General features: G+C 44.0%; 1 protein-coding gene and 1 pseudogene across 1 annotated transcript in view; one reads left to right on the top strand and one right to left on the bottom strand.

Annotated features, from left to right (window-relative positions):
- Nucleotides 1–14,233: 14,233 nt before the first annotated feature.
- LOC124718696 (trypsin-3-like) overlaps nt 14,234–26,975 on the bottom strand; it is a 38,861-nt gene continuing 26,119 nt past the window's right edge. Inside the window, exon 4 of the mRNA XM_047244318.1 lies at nt 14,234–14,579. Within this exon, the coding sequence (XP_047100274.1) occupies nt 14,325–14,579 (255 nt within the window). The 3' untranslated portion in view covers nt 14,234–14,324. The remainder of the gene's footprint in view (nt 14,580–26,975) is intronic.
- LOC124719280 lies at nt 24,185–24,302 on the top strand (annotated as a pseudogene).

The following is a 26,975-nucleotide window of genomic DNA, read 5'->3' as shown; positions in this document are numbered from 1 at the left end:
ATTTTCCATTCCCTGAGAGCTATGGGGTGGAGTATGGACTTGGACGCCCTTGCGAATAATTCCAATTTTTTGAAAAGCTTATCAAAACTCGTCTTCTATTATTTCGTTGAAACGGTAGACAAATCTTTGTTCTTTTAAAGATAATAAAGCATTGTACTTCATTGCTACGTCACTTTGAAAAAACATTTGCAGATTATGGTTGGTGCCAGTCTGTGGTACAACGAATATCCCACGACGATAGCGAGAAACTTCAGCACAGACTGCGTCGAGGCGAGTCTTGCACGTTGCACGCACGCGAGTATCTTAAGACACGACACATGGCAACAGGAACACTATCGACCCAACAATGCTGTACCAGTTTTTATGCTATGTGTTTGTTGCCCGTTTCTCTTATGAAAATAGCGCTGCTCGCTATTTCTGTTTTCTGTAATAATGCAGATTTCAAACTAATGAAAATTTTAACAATAAAAATTACTCCTTTTTAAACAAGATTTATATGGAAACGAGAAATTTCTGCATTGCTGCTATTGCTAATTGATACTTGTTCTTTTACTTGGTTATTAGTAAAAAATAAAAATCACCTGTTATAACCGAGACCAAAGAAATACCGAAAAATGCCGGTTATTCAGAACTAAAATACCGGTATCGGTTTTAACCAGTCACTTTTTCACCATCCCTAATCTAGACGAGGAGCTGGTGACGTCACAACGCTGAATTCAACGCTACACTGTGGAATGTGGAATAAAGAATATAATTAAAAAACAGTCTTGATCGCAGATTTCTTTTAATCGGAGTGACCGGTTTCAGTCCTTAAGGATCATCTTCAGACTCCAGAACGGCAGCAGGTGGGCTTCCATGGAGCAAGCTGCGCCGACCCACAACGCTGAACTGACTGCGCTGTAATAAAAATGTCTGAGAGGGTCACGCGCAGAATAGCTGTTTGAAGCGGGGAGGGGTCTTGGTCTTCGGTTGCTATTTGAGTTATAATGGTTCAAATGGCTCTGAGCACTATGGGACTCAACTGCTGAGGTCATTAGTCCTCTAGAACTTAGAACTAGTTAAACCTAACTAACCTAAGGACATCACAAACATCCATGCCCGAGGCAGGATTCGAACCTGCGACCGTAGCGGTCTTGCGGTTCCAGACTGCAGCGCCTTTAACCGCACGGCCACTTCGGCCGCCGCCATTTTTATAGCCATTCGAAATTCTGTCTTACTGTGACAATGTTACAATATCTCAAACAAGGTTTGAACGATGACCCAGAGCTGACGCCCAAGCAAATTGTGCCAAATTTTATTTTGCTAAACATTTCATTGGGCTGAAATTAATGTCCGGCTAATGCCACCATTGGTATGTGCACTGTTCGAATTTTACGTACATAAAGATGCAAAAAAACACGTTTTTATGGGAGGTTTTTCAAGCGCGTCAGTTCTATATTTTAAACTTGTACGAATTGGTTCAAACTTTGCAGGAATGTAGATAAATAGACAAAGTCAAAACAATTTTTTCATCCATTAATCTTTATCTGTTGTCGAGATACAATGGTTTAAATTCGAGCTAAATATAGCACGTAAAATTTGTCTAATACGTGAATAGAATTCCCGGAAACGTTTTAAAGTGAATCGAATAAATAAAAAACTCTTTCTTAGTATAAAAGTGAAAACTCGCTTTCAAAAATCTAGCATCATTCGGATTTTACAAGACAATAATGAAACCTATATACCGTATCAGTCGTCGCCCGAGTCAACAAAAATCTACATCGGTTCCAAGCTATGCCGTTATGATGTCAAAATTAGGTAGAGTAAAAGTTGGGAGCCGGAATGAAAAATGCACATTTAAAAATAGAACAAAAATGGCGAATAAGTCCTGGACAGAGTTAGGTGTGTAAAAGAAGCGAATTATCTTTTCCAGTTATTTGGCAGCTTCAAAGACATTCAAATCAAAACATTTTGATATATTCGGGCTTTTTTTCAAGTTAATCCTACTTTCCCAGCACAGTGACTTCTCATACGTCCAAGGTGTTGGCACACCTGCATCTTGCAATTTATAGACTAAAGTCCATGATCCTGTGCTCAAAATCCAGAAGATTCGCGAGCCATGGTACACAATATATAATATCATGTGTTTGAAGAGCGTACGTGTCATAGCAAAAACTGTTTTTATGGAGGGATGACATTTCTAGAGGTGGTTTTGTTCCTGGGGAAACCAAAACAATTGTTTGATTTCTTTCCCAAACCTATCGCTTGTTACGTGCATGATGAGGGGTGAAAGAACAAATAGACTGAAAAATTATTGCATTCCATTATGGCAGGGTGATACAGCAACCAGTTTCGAATTATTTCGGAATATAAATCTTGTTTGCAAAATTATTTATTATGAATGACACATTTCATCCTTTTGGGGCATCATCAGGTTGTGTAAAAGTAGCTAGATATGTAACCCGTCCGTCATATAGCCATATAAAATTGACGCAAAGGTAATTGGATATGACGGATGGATTAGGCATCCAATTACTGTTATGTCCATTTTCTACATTATAGTGCTTTATGACGGATGAGTTTCATATCTAACTACTTTTATACAATCTGACGATGTCCCAAAAGGCTAACACGCGTCACTGACGTTAAATAATTTCGCAACGTAGACTGTCTTTATTCTGAAATAGACACTAATTTATGTGCTTCTAGAAAGTGAGATGCATCTACAATAGAAAGTACCTGAGAGTGGGAGTGTATAATACAAAGTATCCTAACTTTAACGATACGTTGTGATACATTGCACGACATGACAAATGCCTTTCTGGATGACGTGTCATACGACACGACGTCATGTATCATGTTACTCTACTCCAAACGATGCATTATATTACATGCCATGAGTCTAATACTAACAAGTAAAAAGGCGCGAATATGTCAAAACGTTTCGATTTACACGTCTCTGAAGCTTCTAGATAAATGGAAAAGCTAGTTCGCTTCTTTTACATCCCTAATTCTTTCCAGGACATATTCAGTTTTCTTCGTGCTATGATAGGAGCATTTTTCATTCTGGTTAGAATCCTCTCCGCTTACTGAATCTCCCTCTACATACTGAATTATTCTTTCAACATTATCATACATTTTCTCTTTCTCTTCATCTTGTGCTTGCGACCTCGCCATGTGTTCCTGAAGTATTGTTGTAGGTGTTCCTTAGCGGCCGATCCTGATGAGAACTGTTCACAGTAACTCCGTCCATGCCCTACCTTCCTATACACTATGATGATTAGGGACTCCATAATTTTAGATTTTAGTAACCTGGATGATATAGAAAGAGTTAATTAAAATTTCCCCCATCATGCATACAACAGCTCGCAATAGCATTGTAAAGTCACAATCTGTATCTGAGAGAATCTTCTATATATATAAAACAAAGTCGGGTTTGTTACAACACTTATAACTCGAGATCTGCTGGACCAATTTTCATGGTTTTTGATTTGTTGGATTTGTCTCCGCCCCGAATAGCAGAATACATCTTAAAAATCTTAAAAATAATGAAAAATTGACGAATAAAAATTTTCATGGTTTTTGATTTGTTGGATTTGTCTCCGCCCCGAATAGCAGAATACATCTTAAAAATAATGAAAAATTGACGAATACTTGAAAAATGCGTTATTTTCCCTAAAAGTTCTTTAGTTTCGGAGCTGTCAAATTTTTTTGTCAAAATCTGTAAGTAATGATTGACATTTATGCATGCGTTCATAAACTATTTAAATGGATGAATAAACTATTATGTGTATTTTTTTAAAAAAAAGATTGAAAAATATTCCGCGTGCGTTCAGAAATGTGTAATGAATACTTAATCTATATATATAAAAGAAAGTCGTGTTAGTTACACTATTTATAACTGAAGAACGGCTGGACCGATTTGGCTGAAAATTGGTGGAGAGGTAGCTTAGAACCAGGAGACGGGCATAGGATACTTTTTATCCCGTTCGACCGCTATAAAACGTAGTATAACAGAAATTCATCTGGCGTGGAATAACAAAACGCAAATTAGATTTAGTAGTTCAAACGAATGTACCCCTGTTGAACCCCCAACAAAAGGAAGTTTATGATACATTAATGAAGGCAAAGGATGATGGAAATAGTGGTTTATATTTCCTGGATGCCCCTGGTGGAACTGGCAAGACATTCCTCATGTCAGTAGTTTTAGCCACTGTTCGTGCGAGATCCAACATTGCGGTTGCAGTTGGTTCTTCCGGAAAAGCAGACACATTGTTAGAAAGATGCCGTACGGCTCAGTCAGCATTAAAATTACCGTTAAATCTTCAAGCTATTGAATAACCAACATGTAATATTACAAAAAACTCAGCAGTGGCCGAAGTTTTATGAGCATCCAAGATCTGGGACAAATGCACAACGGCTCATAAACGTGCATTAGAGGCACTTAACCGAACATTGAAAGATCTACGCAATGACTCGAGATGTTTTGGAGGAGCAATGATTTTACTGCCTGGCGAATTCCGCCAAACACTGCCAGTAGTTCCAAGATCAATGGCTGCAGATGAAATAAATGCTTGCCTCAAATCATCGAATCTATGGCGCTTTGCGAAGAAACTTTAACTGACAACAAACATGAGAGTTGCATTGCTTAATGATACATCTGCTGAAGATTTCTTTGAGCAATTGCTGACTATCGGTAATGGTCGAGTACCTGTCGAAGAATCGAGCGGATTGATTTCATTTCCTCATAATTTCTGTAACTTTGTCTCATCGAAAGACGAACTTATCAACAAAGTATTCCCAAACATCATTACTAACTACAAAAGTAATGAATGGTTGAGTGAGCGAGCAATTTTAGCGGCTAAGAATAAAGATGTAGATGACCTAAACTACATAATTCAGAATGAGATCATTGGTAAAATGCATTCATTCAAATCTATTGACTGTGTAACAAATGAAGATGAAGCCACCAACTATCCAATTGAATTTTTAAACTCTTAGGATGTGCCTGACATACCACCGCACAATTTACGCCTAAAAGTTGACTCCGTAGTAATCATGCTTCGAAACATAAACCAACCAAAACTGTGCAACGGTAAACGTTTTGAGGTAAGTAAATTGATGACCAATGTTATTTACGCGACGATACTCAAAGGAAAATTCGAGGGTGAGGAAGTTCTCATTCAGAGGATCCCGATGGTCCCAACCGATGTGCCGTTTGAGTTTAAAAGACTTCAATCTCCGATCCGTCTTGCATTCGCCATGACCATTAACAAATCACAAGGCCAATCCTTGAAAGTTTGTGGTTTAAATCTGGAATATCCATATTTTTCAAATGGTCAGTTATATGTGGCATGTTCACGGGTCGGAAGACCATATGCGTTGTTTGTTCTTGCGCCTGATAATAAAACAATAAATGTCGTGTATCACAAGGTACTGAATTGAAGAGTGGAAGCTATGCACCAAAAAACACAAAGAATCATTAAAATACTTAATTTTTATTTGTCCTAATAAAAAATTGAACTTAACATCCAAAATCTGATTATTTATTGGCTTTAAGGCGGAACAGAGTTCGCCGGGTCAGCTAGTTTCTTAATAATGAGCTGCCTCAACGATGAATCTCGCACTACACCATCTCCAAAGTCGCCACATCCCATAGCATGTGGTTAATCCTTTCTTTAATGTTTTGAAGGGGTTTGTGAAGACTCTGTGCGACCCCATTCTAATTTTGGATGAACTGTGACGCTGCATAGTCAACTGCAGTAAGGTTTACAAAATACCCCAAACGTAACTGTAGAAAGTACTTAAAAGTTGTATGTGCATGCATTTTTGATGAAGCTTCAAATAAGTTTATAAGTTTTAGGAACCCATTTAGAACACAATTAACGCTGACTACTGCAGATCTTTTACTACGACGGCAGCAGTGAGAACGTCCCTTTTCAGACTTCCGTCTTTGCATACAGTCTGTTTCAAAAGTACTTTTACAAACTTTGTACACAGGTACCTTACAACAAAACAAGAAAAAAAGTGTAAAATGTATGTTTTACTGTCAGCTGCCTCTATTTTAAACCCAAATATCAACCGGTTCCAGTCATGGACCATCTTCACGAACAAGAATTAAAATGGTTTAAGCCACCACATTGCATTTGCCATTTGAGTAATGACATTTGTGGGTGAACTGTTGAGTCCACTCATTTGGAGATTGTAAGTGTACTGTCATGTCGCTGGTTTCGTTGTGGAGTATCTTTGCGGGCAGCCGCGTCTAGAGAGTCGAGCGCGGGACACGAAATTGATATGTTGTGTAGTGTGTAGCTCTGCATGTAAGAAGCATTGTCAGTATTCGGGTTGAAGTGTTGCTAGAAGTGCTATTACAGTAAAGTGATTAAATATGGAAGTAATTCAGAGGAAAGTATGTCTAGATGTAATTAGAAATGAGCAGTGCCGCCGGTAACGTATTTGTGTCTCCTCTCGTTGCGTGTCGCACAGTATCGATCATCCGCGCCGTGTTCGGTCTCCCAGAATGAACTGATGTGAGTCAGTAGAGATCAGTTACCATAAAAGAGTGCAGTCAAGTGCCAGTATCTTGTAGCGAGTGTGAGGACGTGCGTTCGGTCATCGCGTTACGCATTTATCAACAATCAGCCGAGCCGCGACGGTTACGCGCACGCTCGTACAATTGAGAACTAAGAAACTGAAAAAATTAACTTTACGAACAGTGTTATATGATTACTAATCTCAAGGAGGACTATTACCAGATATCTGCATGTGTGACGAGCGTAAGAACTTGCGTTCGATCATTCGGCTTCCGCATCATCAACAATCACCCGCGTCGTGTCGGTTACGCGTACGCTCGTCTTGAGTGATATTGTGGACAGATAGTCACCGAGGTTGTTAATTTGGATAAACATTTACCACTTAGAATGTAAACAGTGCAACCTGTGATTCCTTATCGTCTCAGAATATAGATGTTCATGCCAGACATAGGACAGTGTTGTGCTTGACGTTGAGTGGCTCCCCTAAACCCGCTTGCATATTTAGAGAGATAATTCCAGGCAAGCCAGCAGCAGTGTGGAGCAGAACAGTACGACCGCCGCGGGAGTATCAGGTACGTGGTGTGGACAGGGCGCACGGTCAAGAAGCGGCAACCAGTTTAAAGGGTCCCCCACCGCCAATAGTACTCCCGGACGTGTTACAAGATGATCTGAAAAACTGGCGTAAAGTGACACTTTTCTTTAAAAAACGCTAAAGCACGACCTTTCTTGAATGCTAGACTTTCAGAGGTGCATAGTGATACCCTAAATTTGTGCCAAGCTGCTGGTTGTGCTACTTCTACATCGTGACCGTATTGCATTTACTTTGTCGATGAGTTTTTGAGTATGTTTCTTGATTTAATTTTACTGTTCGATTGTGGAGATGTTTATTCTTCGCGAATTGCTATGGCTCTTGTCCAACGGGTGAGTTTAAAATCTGAAGCAAATCTGTTCCGGAGTCTCTGTAGGAGGTTTATTTTGGTTTTAGTAGCAGTTATCCAGGTGGAGCATCTATACAGCAGCATAGCTTGTCTTACTGGTTGGAACAATCGAATTTTTGCCCGTTGAGATCTCTACTTTTGAGGATTGAGTAGATTGTGTAGTTTTGGTGCTCTCATTCTTCTTCTGTAGTTAATGACGTTTATAGAACAGCCTCCTGTCCGAACTTGATCCAAGGTATTATGCGTTTTGAGACAATTCAGTTTCTTGTTTGAGAAACATCAGTTTTACCTCCACTACATATCTTCGTTTGAAAGTGACAATGAGTGCTGCAATCTGATTGTCAAATTTAAACATAAACTTGTAAATTCATTGAGTATGTGCATATACATGTACTAATAGTAGAAAAAACTAAGATATGGTGGCTGGGGATCGTTTTCTGGACGTTATTTCAGTGGTGGCGTAGTTTTGGAATAGGCGGCAGAAAATGGAGGAGGGAAAACGAAGGAAGAAGAAGAAGAAGAAGACGAAGAATAAGCGGAAGGGTTACGTTGTAGGGCAGCAAAAGCAGAAGAGAGTAAAAAAGGAAATCTTGGGGATTGGGACTGGACCATGTTGACTTCTGTAAGACGTACATGTCTCTTGCTGGTACAGAGACAGTTGCGTCTCATTTTTGGTTACTAGATGTCGCTGCCGGCCGGGGTGGCCAAGCGGTTAAAGGCGCTACAGTCTGGAACCGCGCTACCGCTACGGTCGCAGGTTCGAATCTTGTCTCGGGCATGGATGTGTACGATGTCCTTAGGTTAGTTAGGGTTAAGTAGTTCTAAGTTCTAGGGGACTGATGACCTTAGAAGTTAAGTCCCATAGTGCTCAGAGCCATTTGAACCATTTTGAACTAGATGTCGCTGTTCCCGTTATGTCAACTAAGTCAATGTAATGGCAGTGTAATGGATGTTTTTGTTATGGTGTACAGTCAGCGCCGGCACGCCAGTAGGGCACGACAGAGGAGGGAAGGCTGTGAGAAGACGTCAGCCAGTCGCACCTTCCAAGACGACAACGCGACAGCAGCGGCCCCTAGGTGAAGAGGAAATAAGCGCCACGCCCGACTGCTGGAGCCCACTTGGATAGCAGCGTGAACGTTAGGTTCTTCGATAGCAGTTCAGGACAGACTTTTGTCAGTTAGAGAGCAGCATTCACAGTGCTTCAGTTTATTTTGTATGTCTCCCTTTGCCTGCGACACATCTAGCAAATTAATTTTCTTGTTGTAATGAAACTCATTAATACAAGTTGGTTGTTTGTCTAGCGAACCAAGTAGGCAGGATTCCTACACTACTGGCCATTAAAATTGCTACACCAAGAAGAAATGCAGATGATAAACGTGTATTCATTGGACGAATATATTATACTAGAACTGACATGTGATTACATTTTCACGCAATTTGGGTGCATAGATCGTGAGAAATCAGTACCCAGAACAACCTCCTCTGGGCGTAATAACGGCCTTGATACGCCTGGGCATTGAATCAAACAGAGCTTGAATGGCGTGTACAGGTACAGCTAACCATGCAACTTCAACACGATATCACCAGACGTTTTCAATTGGTGAGAGATCTGGAGAATGTGCTGGCCAGGGCAGCAGTCGAACATTTTCTGCATCCAGAAAGGCCCGTACAGGACCTGCAACATGCGGTCGTGCAACATCCTGCTGAAATGTAGGGTTTCGCAGGGATCGAATGAAGGGTAGAGCCACGGGTCGTTAACACATCTGAAATGTGACGCCCACTGTTCAAAGTGCCGTCAATTCGATCAAGAGGTGACCGAGACGTGTAACCAATGGCACCCCATACCATCACGCCGGGTTATACGCCAGTATAGCGTTGACGAATACACGCTTCGAATGTGCGTTGACCGCGATGTCAACAAACACGGATGTGACCATCCTGATACTGTAAACAGAACCTGGATTCATCCGAAAAAAATGACGTTTTGCCATTCGTGCACCCAGGTTCGCCGTTGAGTACACCGTCGCAGACGCTCCTGTCTGTGATGCAGCGTCAAGAGTAACCGCAGCCATGGTCTCCGAGCTGATAGTCCATGCTGCTCCAAACGTCGTCGAACTGTTCGTGCAGATGGTTGTTGTCTTGCAAACGTCCCCATTTGCTGACTCAGGGATCGAGACGTGGCTGCACGATCCGTTACAGCCATGCAAATAAGATGCGTGTCATCTCGTCTGATAATGATACGAGGCCGTTGTGATCCAACACGGCGTTCCGTATTACCCTCCTGAACCCACCGATTCCATATTCTGCTAACAGTCATTGGATCTCGACCAACGCGAGCAGCAGAGTCGCGATACGATAAACCACAATCGCGATAGGCTATAATCCGACCTTTATCAAAGTCGGGAACGTGATGATACGCATTTCTCCTCCTTACACGAGGCATCACAAGAACGTTTCAGCAGGCAACGCCGGTCAACTGCTGTTTGTGTATGAGAAATCGGTTGGAAACTTCCTGTCGCTTAAATTTCGCGTCTGTAGCACGTCATCTTCGTGGTGTAGCAATTTTAATGGCCAGTAGTGTAGATAGAACAGTTTTTGTGTTTGACATTTTGTTTACTGCGGCTTTCTATCGATATGTATTGAAAGAATACGCAATATTATTGCCAGCAATATTACTTTTGCCTCTTTTTGCTGTTCCGTGTTTAGAATTATGTCACTGAGGAAACCATTATTGAAACCATTATTGATATATGTAGCCTTTAGTTAACTATTCCTGATTATTTATGGAATGGCTCATTACACTTTCGCAGTACAGTAAGAGTTTACACAAGATTGTGACAGTTTTGCAGAGTGAAGCTTGTGTGGGGGTGGAATTTGTTGATATACCTGTGGAGCCCAAGACTCTTCCGGTGGGTTTTTTGCTTTTTTATTCGTTAGCTTCGACAACTCCTAACCAAAGTGTCACTTTCAGAACTAGCCTAGACCTCGGGCTAAGCTACAGATGGGACAGTCACCACAATCAACTTGTTTCACATCAGTTGGCTTCGCCCGCTGCCAACTCGTCTATCAAATTCCAACTAAACCTAGATTTTAGGCTAAGCTATAGATCCGTCTGTCACCAAACCCAGATTCTTGCTTTCACATTTGTTGGCTTCACCAACTCACGAATTTTCGCATTCCAAACTAGCCTAGACTTCAGGCTCAGCTATATGTGAGTCAGTTATAAATCATGTGTGCCCTTTGGACGTCAGATCTGGAACCTCGAAAGATCTGGAGAGATTGAATAAGAATCCCTAACGGTTTTTTCCACCAACCTGTCGTCTTCCAAAGCTGTGTTCCCAGCGCAGAAGACAGCTCGTCGGTCGTGGGAACTTCTTCGGCGGAGGCTGCTACGCTGTCATCTCGAACCTGTGATTGTGCTTTTCATGGGATGCTACTTGTCCAGATTAGTCTCCGTATCTACAGAGGGCAAGATCTGTAATACTGACACTTCTCATTACTGTATCCTCCGCAACGCCCGAAAAAAGTCTGACTGGCGCAGCCGAGGTACTTCGTCTTCCAGGCGCGCCAAAGCGACCCGAAGGTGTCCGAAGCACTTCGGCTGTAATATCGTTACTCTCACGTTCCTCAGAACTGGTGAAATTCAGTAAACAAAAACGATAGACTCGTAGGGTAACCATGAGAGAGTGTCATACTAGAGACTGGGTTAAATATAACGAAAATTAGGTAAATAATTAATAAGGGAAGTTAGGTGTTTTGGCGCCTAGCACCCGAATGTGCCGACCACTCAAAAGAAAGTTCAGTACAGTTGGCGACCTCTCCGCCGGACTGGTACATACTGTACCATCTGTCGCTTGTACTTCATACAAGGTGTTTCAAAAATGACCGGTATATTTGAAACGGCAATAAAAACTAAACGAGCAGCGATAGAAATACACCGTTTGTTGCAATATGCTTGGGACAACAGTACATTTTCAGGCGGACAAACTTTCGAAATTACAGTAGTTACAATTTTCAACAACAGATGGCGCTGCAAGTGACGTGAAAGATATAGAAGACAACGTAGTCTGTGGGTGCGCCATTCTGTACGTCATTTTTCTGCTGTAAGCGCGTGCTTTCCACAACGTGCAAGTGTGCTGTACACAACGTGGTTTATTCCTTAGAACAGAGGATTTTTCTGGTGTTGGAATTCCACCGCCTAGAACACAGTGTTGTTGCAACAAGACGAATTTTTCAACGGAGGTTTAATGTAACCAAAGGACCGAAAAGCGATACAATAAAGGATCTGTTTGAAAAATTCCAACGGACTGGGAACGTGACAGATGAACGTGCTGGAAAGGTAGGGCGACCGCGTACGGCAACCACAGAGGGCAACGCGCAGCTAGTGCAGCAGGTGATCCAACAGCGGCCTCGGGTTTCCGTTCGCCGTGTTGCAGCTGCGGCCCAAATGAAGCCAGCGTCGACGTATCGTCTCATGCGCCAGAGTTTACACCTCTATCCATACAAAATTCAAACGCGGCAACCCCTCAGCGCCGCTACCATTGCTGCACGAGAGACATTCGCTAACGATATAGTGCACAGGATTGATGACGGCGATATGCATGTGGGCAGCATTTGGTTTAGTGACGAAGCTTATTTTTACCTGGACGGCTTCGTCAATAAACAGAACTGGCGCATATGGGGAACCGAAAAGCCCCATGTTGCAGTCCCATCGTCCCTGCATCCTCAAAAAGTACTGGTCTGGGCCGCCATTTCTTCCAAAGGAATCATTGGCCCATTTTTCAGATCCGAAACGATTACTGCATCACGCTATCTGGACATTGTTCGTGAATTTGTGGCGGTACAAACTGCCTTAGACGACACTGCGAACACCTCGTGGTTTATGCAAGATGGTGCTCGGCCACATCGCACGGCCGACGTCTTTAATTTCCTGAATGAATATTTCGATGATCGTGTGATTGCTTTGGGCTATCCGAAACATACAGGAGGCGGCGTGGATTGGCCTCCCTATTCGCCAGACATGAACCCCTGTGACTTCTTTCTGTGGGGACACTTGAAAGACCAGGTGTACCGCCAGAATCCAGAAACAATTGAACAGCTGAAGCAGTACATCTCATCTGCATGTGAAGCCATTCCGCCAGACACGTTGTCAAAGGTTTCGGGTAATTTCATTCAGAGACTACGCCATATTATTGCTACGCATGGTGGATATGTGGAAAATATCGTACTATAGAGTTTCCCAGACCGCAGCGCCATCTGTTGTTGAAAATTGTAACTACTGTAATTTCGAAAGTTTGTCTGCCTGAAAATGTACTGTTGTCCCAAGCATATTGCAACAAACGGTGTATTTCTATCGCTGCTCGTTTAGTTTTTATTGCCGTTTCAAATATACCGGTCATTTTTGAAACACCCTGTACGTATCAAGCTGCATCAAGGCGAGCTTCTTAGCAAAATAAAAAACTGACGGCCACGGCCGGGAATATCACATAGTCACCACAATCAGGTTTTAAGGTTTCACTTTCATTGCATTCGCCAGGTCGCAACCGAACTGCCATGTTCCAACCTAGCATCGACCTCTGGCTAAGCTACAGATAAGTGTCTCACGACAATCAACTTTTCTGTTTCATATCCGTTGGCTTCGCCAGTTGTCAACCAGTATATCGCCTTCCAACCTAACTAGACATCAGATTAAGGTATGGATCAGTCTTGTCACCACACGCAGATTTCTTGCTTTCACGTTTTTTGGCTTCATCGACCCACAACCGAACTATCGCATTCCAAACTAACTCAGACCTAGGGCTAAGCTACAGACGGGTCAGTCACCACAACAGATGTCCGCCCCGGTAGCTGAGTGGTCAGCGTGACAGACTGTCAATCCTAAGGGCCCGGGTTCGATTCCCGGCTGGGTCGGAGATTTTCTCCGCTCAGGGACTGGGTGTTGTGTTGTCCCAATCATCATCATTTCATCCCCATCGACGTGCAGGTCGCCGAAGTGGCGTCAAATTGAAAGACCTGCACCAGGCGAACGGTCTACCCGACGGGAGGCCCTAGCCACGCGACATTTCCATACCACAACAGATGTCTAGTTTTCACATTTGTTGGCTTCGCCAACTCGCAACCAAAGTGTGATATTCCGACCTAATACAGACGTCAGGCTAAGCTAAAGATCAGTTTGTCAACACACACTGATTCCTTGCTTTCTCATTTGTTGGCTTCACCAAATGCCCCGCGGGATTAGCCGAGCGGTCTCAAGGGCTGCAGTCCTGGACTGTACGGCTGATCTCGGCGGAGGTTCGAGTCCTCCCTCGGGCATGGGTGTGTGTGTTTGTCCTTAGGATAATTTAGGTTAAGTAGTGTGTAAGGTTAGGGACTGATGACCTTAGCAGTTAAGTCCCATAAGATTTCACACACATTTGAACATTTTTGCTTCACCAACTCACAACCAAACTGTTACATTCGAAGGTAACCTAGACATCAGGTGGAGCTACAGGTCAGCTGGTCACCACAATCGCTTACAAAGAGCCGCTTATCCCAGCAAACCAGCAAGGTTCCTCAGAAAAATATCTCCCGCGGAAGCGTCACTCCACGCAAGTGTTCAACCCCGTTTAGACAGTTCAGTTGGTTTGAACTTTGCAGCTGGAAACTTGGTAACATTTTGTCGAAACAGATAACCAAAGAACATCGGATTCAAAATTACTTCTGCCATGCAATTCTGCTTTATTTCTGCATTCAAATATAGATCACCAGTAAGGGAGTATAGGAGTAGGTCTAAGGAGAGGAGATGTCAGCAGGCCTGAGGGGTTGGGCCGGACCCAACCGCCAGTTATCCTGGCTGTCTCGCCAGGTGGGCCAGGTGGGCAAGTCAAGCGTGTCGTCACACTCCGGAGAAGTACCGGATCCAGTCTCGCACGTAGTACTCGGCCAGGTTGACCAGCACGGTGTTGGTGTCGCACGAGTAGGGCGCCACCGAGACGATGCCGAACTGGACGCCGTCGATGACTGCCGGGCCGCCGTCGTCGCCCTTGCAGATGCTGCCCTCGAGGGGCGCCACGCACAGCATGCGCTCCGTCAGGTTGCCGCCCTGGCCGTCCACGCACTCCGTGTTGTTCACCACCACCATCTGAGACAACTGCCGAACACCACGCTCTTAGCTGTAATTTACACTGCCTGCCAAATAAGTGAAGCACATGGAACTTACACTATGTGATCAGAAGTATCCGGACACCCCCAAAAAAATACGTTTCTCATATTAGGTGCATTGTGCTGCCACCTACTGCCAGGTACTCCATATCAGCGTCCCCAGTAGTCATTAGACACCGTGAGAGAACAGAATGGGGCGCTCCCCAGAACTCACAAACGTGGTCAGGTGATTGGGTGTCACTTGCGTCTTACGTCTGTTCGCGAGATTTACACACTCCTAAACATCCCTAGGTCCACTGTTTCCGATGTGATAGTGAAGTGGAAACGTGAAGGGACACGTACAGCACAAAAGCGTACAGGCCGACCTCGTCTCTTGACTGACAGAGACCGCCGACTGTTGAAGAGGGTCTATTCAGACCATCATACAGGAATTCCATGCTGCATCAGGACTCACTGCAAGTACTATGACAGTTAGGCGGGAGGTGAGAAAACTTGGACTTCATGGTCGTGCGGCTGCTCATAAGCCACACATCACGCTGGTAAATGTCGAACGACACCTCGCTTGGTGTAAGGAGCCTAAACATAGGACGACCGAACAGTGGAAAAACGTTGTTTAGAGTTGCGATTCACGGTACACAATGCAGCGATCCGATGGCAGGGCGTGGGTATGGTGAATGCCCGGTGAACGTCATCTGCCAGCGTGTGTAGTACCAACAGTAAAATAAGGAGGCAATGGTGTTATGGTGTAGTCGTGTTTTTCATGGAGGGTGCTTCCACCCCTTGTTGTTTTGCGTGGCACTATATCACAAGTCTACAATGATGTTTTAAGCACCTTCTTGCTTCCCACTGTTGAGGAGCAATTCGAAGATGGCGATTGCATCTTTCAACACTATCGAGCACCTGTTCATAATGCAAGGCCTGTGGTGAAGTGGTTACACGACAACAATATCCCTGAAATGGACTGGTTTGCACAGAGTCCTGACCTGAATCCTACAGAACACCTTTGGAATGTTATGGAACGTCGACTTTGTGCCAGGCCTCACCGACCGATATCGATACCTCTCCTCGGTGCAGCACTCTGTCAAGTATGGGCTGCCCTTCCACAAGAAAGTTCCAGCACCTGATTGAACTTATGCCTACGAGGGTGGAAGCTGTCATCGAGGCTAAGGGTGGGCCTACACCATAATGAATTCCAGCATTACCGCTGGAGGGTGCCACGAACTTGTAACTCATTTTCAGCCAGGTGTCCGTATACTTTTAATAACATAGTGTGTGAGGGGATATCAATATAACTTCGTATGGATATCAATGTAACTTCGTACACCTACGAACACAATCGGCGAGTCTATAAATGAACTGAGCTTCAATTCTTTGTGACAGGTAGGATGGCCACGAGAGTGCATTGCGGTAGTGTTGTTACCAGGCCTGGTAGGGTACATGAGGGGCGTCAACAACACCAGGTGTTGTGTGATCCCCCGGAAGGACGTGAAGGTAATGTGTACTCGTGTGAAACAGCGTTTTCAGTACCTGACTGAGTTTGAATGGGGTCGCATTGTGGGTCTGTTTTCGGCCGGCTGATTGAATCGTCCAGTACCCAAATGTGTGAGGCATTTGGATGTGACAGTGGTCTGATGTTGGACCAAATGGGAATGTGAGGGTAGGGAAACTCGTCGTCAAGGTTCCGGTCGACCACGTCTGACCACGACAATGGAGGATCGCCGCATGTTTCCCTAAGCACATATTAATCAGTCCACATGCGCATCTTCCATCCAAGGACTAATAATGAACTTCCTACAAAATGAGATTTTCACTCTGCAGCGGAGTGTGCGCTGATATGAAACTTCCTGGCAGATTAAAACTGTGTGCCCAACCGAGACTCGAAGTAGGGACCTTTGCCTTTCGCGGGCAAGTGCTCTACCATCTGAGCTACCGAAGCACGACTCACGCCCGGTACTCACAGCTTTACTTCTGCCAGTACCTCGTCTCTCACCTTTTTTAATTTCCTACAACATTCCGTGTTATCCCGCGCCACTGGCTGGGGATTGGCAGCAGCTAGACTAAGGAATTACCATCCCCTGTGTAGGCTGCTATTAACACCACAATACAAACGGATACGTGTGGTGTCGTGTCTTGACTGACAAGCATGACAGCTGATGGATGGCGTCGGATCGTGTTCAGCGATCATTGTCAGCGAGTATGGAGTAGACTTGGTGAGAAGACCTATTCTTCCATTGTTTTGGACACAGCTGTCTTATTGCTAGTGTCATGGAAAGGGGAGCCATCAGGTATTACTTTGGGTCACGGCTAGTAGCGAATGAGGGTTCTGGCAGCCCAACACAGCTCATGTATTATTTCGCATATGACCGTAACAGGACAGAGCTCGTCCACAGATGGCATGCAACTCTACGAACTTTCTGCGTGATGTTGACGAACAGACATGGCCAGCGAGATCCCCAGATCTGCCCCATAGAGCATCAGTGGGACCAATTCGGATGTTAGACTTCAACGCCCTTAAGATGCCCTACCCAGATGGATCAGTGTTTGCACCAAGGCCAGAAGGGGTGTAAGGCAGTACTGGTAAGTGGGCTCACAGTGTAAAATTCTCCGTTAATTTCACTCGATTTTTTAATCACTAAAATAACATCGCATATCCCTTTGAGCCGTGATGTCTCATTTCATTTATGTCTGCAGGCTTCCGTGGCCGTTGCCAATAAAGTTAAAATTTTCTGGAATGTCAAGCCGCGTTGCATTTCCTTCTAAAATATTCGACGTTTCGGCCCCTCTACTGGGATCTTCTGCAGGATGTTTCGGTGCCCACTGCTGCATAGCGTTCTAGCAGTAGTGGACACCAAAACATCCTGAAGAAGATCCCAGCAGAGGAATCAAAAATCTATTATTTTAGAAGGAAAGACGACGCAGCTTAACATCCCAGAAGATTTTAACTTTGTCTCATTTCGTTTCCTCCTCCCTTCCATGCTTCACGTTCAGTGTCAGGCACTGTACATTCCATATATTGCGGATAGGCTAACAACGGCCACACTGCTGCTGTTCAACCTTTCGACAGGATAATTTTCCGGCCTGGTGCATGAACCTGATAACCTCCATTAAAAGAAAATTATTTAAATGACTGAGTGACTGCTAATGCCATCTGTTATCATTTGCCAAATAATGGCATTCATATCTGTTTGCACTTTCACTTCACAGAGGCCACTTGTGGTTGTTTGTATTTGTAACTAAGCATTCTCTTGTGCAAGAATCTGATAAACCTCAGGAAGTGGCTGAACAAAATAACAAGAGATTTTCTGCTGCAAAAAAGCTTGATTTTTCATTGTTAGCGCAGTCAAATGAACCAGGTAATGTACTCTGGTGCATGAACCTGATAACCCACACTAAAAAAAATTATTTAATATGAGTGACTGCTAATGCCATCTGTTATCATTTGCTAAATAATGGTATTCATATCTGTTTGCACTTTCACTCCACAGAGGCCACTTGTGGTTGTTTGTATTTGTAACTAAGCATTCTCTTGTGCAAGAATCTGATAAACCTCAGGAAATAGCTGAACAAAATAACAAGAGATTTTCTGCTGCAAGAAAGCTTGACTTTTCATTGTTAGATCAGTCAAATGAACCAGGCAATGTACTCTGGATTTAAAATGTTGAAATATATTATTAACTGGATAAACATATGAATTTATTTATTGTGAAATCGACTGATTCAATTAACGTAATGGAACGTGTGTACGTATCATCACTAGCAGCAAAGAGAATAAATTAGTGAAATGTAAGTATCAAAGTTGCTAACATTCTATTTTGCATATTAATTTGAGGTGAGACAACATCAAAAGAAAGAGGAAGAAAGCCAAAGAGTGATGAATCATCCTGGCACAGGAACAATCAAAGCGACGAATCATACAGAAGGAGAGAAGTACATCGACCACAAAAGAAGACATGTTGTTGAAATTAAAGGAGGTAAACCACGTAACTGCTCGAAGAAATGCTTCCAGAACCTTCAAGAACACTTGAGGTCCAATATCCGACCTCATATTACAACCTTCCCGATGGCACTGGTCAGAGATTATTTCTCTCTAAATGCGTTACTCTTGTGGCACCAAAGAGGCGTTATGCAGCTAGTCCACAAAAAAAAGAAAAAAAAACCAGGGCTATCAGCCTACAACGCAGCCTACCTGTTAAGTTCAGAAAACATTATGATTTGTGAACAAGCACTCAGCCGCTGTTCTTGGAATTAAAATAGCAAAAATCTATTAACCACCGATATGAAGAAAATAAATGCAATACCGACAGAAGACAAGAAGGGAAAACACCAATCAAGACCACGCAAGTTATCTGAAGAACGGAGACTATTATTCGAGATTTCATTGACAAAATAACCATATACGTGAGTCATTATACAAGGGGACAAAATGCTAATAGGAAATACCTGTCTCCAAAAGTCTCTTAAAGAAAGCTATGTGACATATATGGAGAGTTGTATTGGCAACACACAAGAATCAATAGCATTCACCTTCTTCACTCATATTTTCAGAACAGAGTTTAATTTACATTTTGGCGAACGCAGTCTGAACACATGAAAGCAGTGTGATGTTGTAGAAATGATTGTAAGAAGTACTATAGCAGAAACAGAGAAAAGGATCATCCTAAGAGACAAAGAGCTGCACCTTCGGAAAGCTGAAAAAGCCCAAACACAGATAAAAATAATTTTTGAGAATGCTGCTGGAAGTGAAACACTTTCACAATAGTATTTGATATGCAGCAAAGCAACTCCACACATACATACCAGTGTCACGTTTTGTTCCAGGCAGTTGTGGACACAAAATCTTTGAATGCATGGCTCTAAAGCAGAATCTCACATGCACATGTAGTCAGAGGATGTTGGTGGTCGGGGATTATAAGAAGTACTGTCATGTTTATGTGCATAGATAAAACAACTAGAAGGGTCAACAGAAGCCAAACACTTGATAGCTTGGTCAGACTGAATGAAGGCCAAAACAAAAAGGTGAATTTCATATCTTTTTGGTGATGTCTTGTTTTTGTTTGAAAATTATTCCATACAGTGGAAGACAAATTTCCTTTATCTGGGTAAGTGTTATAGAAAATATGACTCCGGTGTTACAGAAAATATGAAAACGAGACTCCTTGTTGTTTATACACCATAGGTCTGTACAAATTAGTAGAAACATGCAAGGAGAAACAGCCTTTTCATGTGAAACAAATGGACCAGGAAGACAATGCATCAGCTGAAAATTTGAAGAAATACTTAATATTTAGGAAGGAAGACGCTGATAACAACTTTGTGAGAACACAAACGGCTACAAACATCATGATTACCCAACACTTACCAGGAAGATACTGCATTGCCTAATCACACAACCCACAACTGGAAAAATACAAATAAGTAAACATTGCAAAGAAAGACAAGATACAACATGCCTAACACCTCTCCACTAATACCGCCTACAAATCAATGAAACTAAACTGAAGGACCTCATGAAACTGTGCCAATTTACACCTGAAGAACACCGAGAAGTTATACTGGACTGAGGATCAAAGTGCCTACATCATGCAAACTACAGGATAGGTAAGCGACAGAGCAACAAATGCAAGAGCAGCAGCAACAACGGCAGTACTCTCATACTGAATGTGAGTCAGAAAATTCATTGGATGATAAAGATAAGGAGTAAAAAAGTATTGTAGTTTACCAGGTTCATGCCGTGAAATAATTAAATTCTGTTTGCTGCACTTTCTAATTCTTATTTTTTCGTGGACAAAACAGTAAGGTATATTGTCAAAAATTTGTGAATAATTAGTTTATATTATTAACTTTGAAAAGGTAAATACAAAAAAATTCAATAATAACCTTTAAAATAATAACAGGTTGCATTTTATTAAATATTTCAAAAATAACATGTGTGAGTTATCACGTTGATGCACCAGGCCATTCAATTTTAAAATGCAATACAAAAAATTAGAAATTCAAAAGGATTAAGTGACTTACGATTTTTTATGACAGTATATGATGCGATTTACACTATCTTTTCATTATGAGGATGCTGTGATGGTGGCCCCTGGTGGCTGTGGATAAGCATTTTGATGTGTGAAATACTGGAGAGGGTGTTAAAAGAAAAGGACCGGAGTTGGCTATGTGGGAAGGAACTGATACGTGGGCTTTAGGTGTTAGGTGATGGAGATACGAGTACGGGAGAGTCAAGGTTAGTATTGTGTTTTGTTTCTTTTTAACGTCATTTTTACGTGAGTGATACGCTCTGATACGTTTTTGAACGGATCTTGAGGAGAGAAAATGGACCGCCAAGTACAAAATATAGGATGCTATTTAAAAGATGTACGGCTGTTAATATTAGGCTGGTACATAAATTCGTACCGTTTTTGGTTGAAATGGCTCTGAGCACTATGGGACTTAACATCTGTGGTCATCAGTCCCCTAGAACTTAGAACTACTTAAACATCACACACATCCATGCCCGAGGCAGGATTCGAACCTGCGACCGTAGCGGTCACGCGGTTCCAAACTGAAGCTCCTAGAACCGCACGGCCACAGCGGCCGGCGTACCGTTTTTGTTTTGAATGTTGGTATTCCGGTTGCTAGAGGTTTCTTTATCGATTGTCACTTTTATTTATAATTCACTGTTGCTAGTTGAGTTTACGTATTGTCATTTTGTCATTTGGAGGTAGCGAGTGGAGCTACCAATACTAGAAAACGAAGTCTCAAGTGGAGAAATCAGAACATTTCCAACGTATAATACAGTACGTCGGAAATGATCCGATTTCTCCACCTGGCACTGGTATTGGAAAACGAAGTACCAAGTGGAGAAATCGGGGCACTTCCGCCGGACAATATTATACGTCGGAAATGTTCCGATTTCTCCACTTGAGACTTCGTTTTCTAGTGTTGGTACCTCCACTCGCTACCTCCAAATGAGAAAATGACAATACGTAAACTCAAACAACAGTGAAGCAGAGACGCACCTATGACCACCCGCTGATTTGTGTGATTTTGGTTTAGAGCCTGCGGCACCCGTACACCCTATTTTTGAACCTTCCCCATTTCATGTAAATGTCACACGACACTGGAATGATCACAGTTTATCACATTTGCAAGTTCTCTAGTACACGGAAGTAGATCATTGTGGATAAATGCATTTAAATGATCTACATCAAACACGAATATCTTCTTGGACGTGGGGAGTGTCTAATGTCAAGACGGCTCTGCTTAAAACGAGAAAAGATGGTAGAGCACTTGCCCGCGAAAGGCAAATGTCCCGAGCTCGAGTCTCGGTGCGACACACATTTTTAATCTGCCAGGAAGATTCATATCAGCGTACACTCCGTTGCAGAGTGAAAATCTCATTCTGGAGAAAACCATTTTCTTGCCGTGCTCTGTCCAGTGGTATTATGCGCATACACAGCCCAAATGTTGCTGGCTACCTCCGCTGCTGTCCGCCGTCTATGAACTCAAACACAATTGAAGATATGCGCTGGAAAACGGGATAACCCTCAAATGTAAAAGCCTAGAGATAAGTGTTGCCATCTGTTGCTGGGTGCGGACAGCAGTAGAGGCAGCCAGAAACATTTGTGCTGTGTATGCGGATAATGCCACTGGACGGAGAACGGCAAGAAAATGGTTTTCTCGTTTTAAGGAAGGTTGTTTTGACATTAGAGACTTTTCGAGTTCAGGAAGATGTTCGGGGTTTGAGGTAGATTATTTAAATGCATTAATACACAATGATCCACTTCAGTTTCAAAAAATGGTACCGAGCGAGGTGGCGCAGTGGTTAGACACTGGACTCGCATTTGGGAGGACGTCAGTTCAATCCCGCGTCCGTCCATCCTGATTTAGGTTTTCCGTGATTTCCCTAAATCGCTCCAGGCAAATGCCGAGATGGTTCCTTTCAAAGGGCACGGCCGACTTCCTTCCCCGTCCTTCCCTAATCCGATGAGACCGCTGACCTCGCTGTCTGGTCTCCTTCCCCGAAACAACCAACCAACCAAAAAATGGTTCAGATGGCTCTGAGCACTACGGGACTTAACATCTGAGGTCATCAGTCCCCTTGAAGTTAGAACCACTTAAACCTAACTAACCTAAGGACATCACACACATCCATGCCCGAGGCAGGACTCGAACCTGCGACTGTAGCGGTCGCGCGGTTCCAGACTGAAGCGCCTAGTACCTCTCGGCCACTGCGGCACGGAACTTCAGTTTACCGAAGAACTAGCAAATGTGATAAACTGTATTCATTCCACCATCGTGCGAAATTGCATGAAATGGGGATGGCTCAAAAATTTAGTTTATGGATACCGCCTGCTCTAAGCCAAAATCACAAAAATCAACGGGTGGCCATATCTGCGTCTCTGCTTGGCCTTCGTCAATTGGCTCGTGAACAACACCGACCATTCTTATCCTGTACCGTTACTGGTGACGAGAAATGGCGCCTTTATGCTGACGTAAAAAAAAAAAAGAAAGGAACGATTGAGCCCAAACAAAGCAACAACTCCCTGTACAAATACGCGCGCACATCCACGAAAGATAATGTTTTGCATATGGTGGAACAACGACGGTGTGGTGTACTATGAATTCCTTCCCCCAGGGTGTATACATCACTGCTAACATTTATTGTCAACAACTGGCACGTCTTGCAGATGCAGTCCAAGAACAACGACTTAGAAGACTGTGTGGAGCGATGCTACTCCACAGTAACGCCCGCCCTCATTCTGCAAGACTAACGAAAGACACTATAAAGCAGTTAGGTTGGAAGACCAGTCCCGACCCACCTTGCTCGCCTGATCTTGCGCCCTCAGATTTCTACCTTTTCCGCTGTCTATCGAACAACCTTCAAGGAAGTTCCTTACCGGACGAAAATGTGCTCCGAACAAGGCTGGACGAGTTCTTCAGCTGAAAGCCACGTGTTTCCTGCAGTCCCTGGATCGAAAAGATACCCAAGCGCTAGCACAGTGTTGTAAAATAGTGAAGGAGAATACGTGTGTGTTACTGACGAGTAAAGTCTGTGTTATGTGTATCTGTTGTATATGCTACGAACTTATGCACCAACCAAATAGCCTCGTAAAGAAGTAAGGTGCAAGAAAAGTAATACACGATCTTTAATGTCCCCCTGTCAGCTAAACAACTTTTGCTTCTGGGCAAAATGTTATATGGAATGGTCAAGATGCCTGGGCATAGCGCCATAGATTTTAAATTACGTCAGTGACGGAAGAAGAGGCGCTCAGCCATCAGTCGCAATCCCGTTAGTTTTTATTACTCTTCCAGATCTAGATTTCGGCTGCAAATAGCCATCTGCAGTGTACAGGCCGTATCAAAAACAATCATCCGATTTGAAAAAAAATCTTAATTATTATGTTATTTGAGATATGTGCGTGAACAGCGTACTGTTGTAAAGAGCAAACTCACGAGTTTTGCATGGTTCCCGCTAGGTGTGCACCCAATTCAGTTCTAGTAAAGATGGTGTCGGGACAACAGGAAGCGTTTTGTGTTCTACGTTTTGCACAGTGCGGGTCAGTAATGACGGTTAAACGTGACTTTCTCACTAGGTATGGTGTGGATGCCAAAGGCCTTGCCGCAGTGGTAACGCCGGTTCCCGTCAGATCACCGAAGTTAATCGCTGTCGGGCTGGGCTAGCACTTGGATGGGTGACCATCCGGTATGCCGAGCGTTGCTGGCAAGCGGGGTGCACTCAGCCCTTGTGAGGCAAATTGAAGAGCTCCTTGATTGAGAAGTAGCGGCTCCGGTGTCGCAAACTGACATACGGCCGGGAGAGCGGTGAGCTGACCACATGCCCCTCCATGTCCGCATCCAGTGACGCCTGTGGTCTGAGGATGACACGGCGGCCGGTCGGTACCGTTGGGCCTTCACGGCCTGCTCGGGCGGAGAGAGTTATGGTGTGGATCCTTCTGTAGCACAGAGCTTTAGACGTTGGCATGAGCAATGCCGAGAAACAGGTTAAATCGCCGGGCCGTCCACGAGTGTCTGACACAGACGCCGAACGCATCCATCATATTTTCACAAGGAGTCCACAGAAATCCGCTCGCCGTGCAGCTCGACATCTCAATAGGCTCCCGACGTCCGTCTGGCGTGTGTTGCGTCGATGTTTAGACACGAGACCCTACAAAATTCAGCTTCTGCAAGCTCTTCGTGAAGGTGACAAACAACAACGTGCGCAGTTCTGTAATTTCGTTCTTGGCAATATGGAGGATGACAGTTTTCTTCCACGCTTAGCGTTTAGTGACGAGGCAACAATCCACTTAAATGGAAAGGTGAACCGTCATAATGTGACAATATGGGGTCGGAACAACCACACGAAGTTGTACAACATGAGATGGACACTCCAAAATTTAATGTGTTTTGTGCTATTTCACGGAAAAGGTGTACGGTCCGTTTTTCATTGCCAAGAACATTGGTACAGGAAGCTCATATCTCGATACGCTTGACAACATTATTTCCCCACAGTTGGAGACTGATTCAAAACGACTTGGTTTACCAACAGGTTGGTCCACCGTCGCACTGGCGTCTGGAAGTGCGGGAATTTTTAAATCGAAGGATTACTGAACGACGGATCTGTCGCACTGGACCAAATGATTCAGCTTACATTACTGTCCTGCAACGACACCGAACCTGACTGTATGTGGTTATTTCTTGTGGGGTTCATAAAAGACTCTGTTTATGTGCCTCGGTTACCAACAACAACGAAGGAATTGCGACATCGCATAACAGCAGCTGTTGAAGCTATAATTCAAGACATGCTCGCTGCAGTGTAGAAATAATTTGAATACCGCAATGACATATGCCGTGCCTCTCAAGCGGGGCATATTGAACACTTATGAAAAGGTATAAAAAAAATACTTTATTAGTTTGCCGTTCATCAAAGAATAAAATTCATTGTACATGTTTATTAGTTTCAGAAATAGAGACGTGCTAAATCGGACGATTCTTTTTGATGCACCCTGTACAGTATTTGAGCCACAGTTCAACAGACTCGCGGCAGTACACGTCACCATATGCTCTCATTTTCCTTCTGCCTAATACACCAGTTGCCATGTCCGCGGACCTAACCGAAACACGCGCTCCCTGCCGTCGCTCAGCCCGGCCGCACATGTGCGGTGGTCGGCCCCAGCCCCACGTCGCGGCCGCCGGAGGTTCATGGTGTTACCTCCGGCTGAAGACGTCGCGCCATTCAATAGTTCTTGCCTGCAGCTCCCCCTATGGCCACAAGATATAACGGGACCACAGACCTGACGCCAGGATCTCCGCTCCCCCTACCTTTTACAAATCCCTTCAGATCCTGGAACGCCATGCTCTTTGCCTCGCCTATCGCATTGGTCTCCCCGCCCCCATGCGGATCCTGTACGACCTTATTCCCTTCCCCCACCTCCTCCTTTTCCTCGAACGGATACGGATCCTCTACACCTCCCGTAAACTCGATCCTCCTCACCCACTGGTCTCTGCCATCCTCTCCCACCCCTGTCCGCTGCCGCGCTTGTATTTCCACTCCCACCTGCTCTCCATCTCTCCACTCTCCATACACTCTCCCAAGGTGGCTTCCGCCAGCTCCCCCTCCCTGATGATGCCCTCCTCCCCTCCATCTACCCCTCCTACCAACTTTGGTCCTCCCTCCCTCTCTGTGTTGCTATGGGCACCCTCTCTCCCTTCTCTCCCCCTTCCCTCCCTCCTCCCTTTTTCTCCCCATTCCTCCCCGGGTTTCCCCTACCCCCATTCCTCCACTCCTCCTACCATCTCCTCTGCCATTGGCATTTTTGCTCCCCCTCTCCCTCTCCCTCCCCCTTCTTCCCCTCTTGGCAGGTCCCCGGACTCGCACGCGCTAAGTGGACATTCGCGCGCCGGAGATCATCGCCATCAGTTTCTCGTGTGTGTGCCATCGTGTTTGTGTTTAGTGTTCACCTGTGCCGTCGAAGGCGTCAGTGTTTGTGCGCCGTGCCGACAGTTTTTTGGTGTGTTTCTCGTCGAGTGTGAACGGCTTCGTGTTTTTTTGTATTCTGTGTCTACTGTTTTTGCCCACCATTTTGTTCAGTCTATGTGTCTTCTTCATATTTTTTCACTGTCAATACTGAGGCTGAAGAGCAGCGTAGGATGCTGCTCCCAGCCCGGTTGATGTACAGGTGTTTAAAATAAAAATAAAGGAAAAAAAACTAATGCCACGGCCACTCGCTCTTGCTCGCTAGCTGTGTTAACGTCGAAGTGCTATTGTACAGATTTTGTATGACAATCTTGGGCTTAGAACTTAGTTACGATTTGGATTGCACTGTGGATTCGTGAATTGTATTGTGAACTTAATTACGTAGCTACTTGCTATGAGAGCAATTGACGGTGCCTGCTTCAG

The sequence above is a fragment of the Schistocerca piceifrons genome, chromosome 10 (assembly GCF_021461385.2).
Source record: "Schistocerca piceifrons isolate TAMUIC-IGC-003096 chromosome 10, iqSchPice1.1, whole genome shotgun sequence".
Classification (NCBI taxonomy): Eukaryota; Metazoa; Arthropoda; class Insecta; order Orthoptera; family Acrididae; genus Schistocerca; species Schistocerca piceifrons.
The sequence above is the reverse complement of the archived record's forward strand: the minus strand, read 5'-3'. Positions and strand labels throughout refer to the sequence as shown.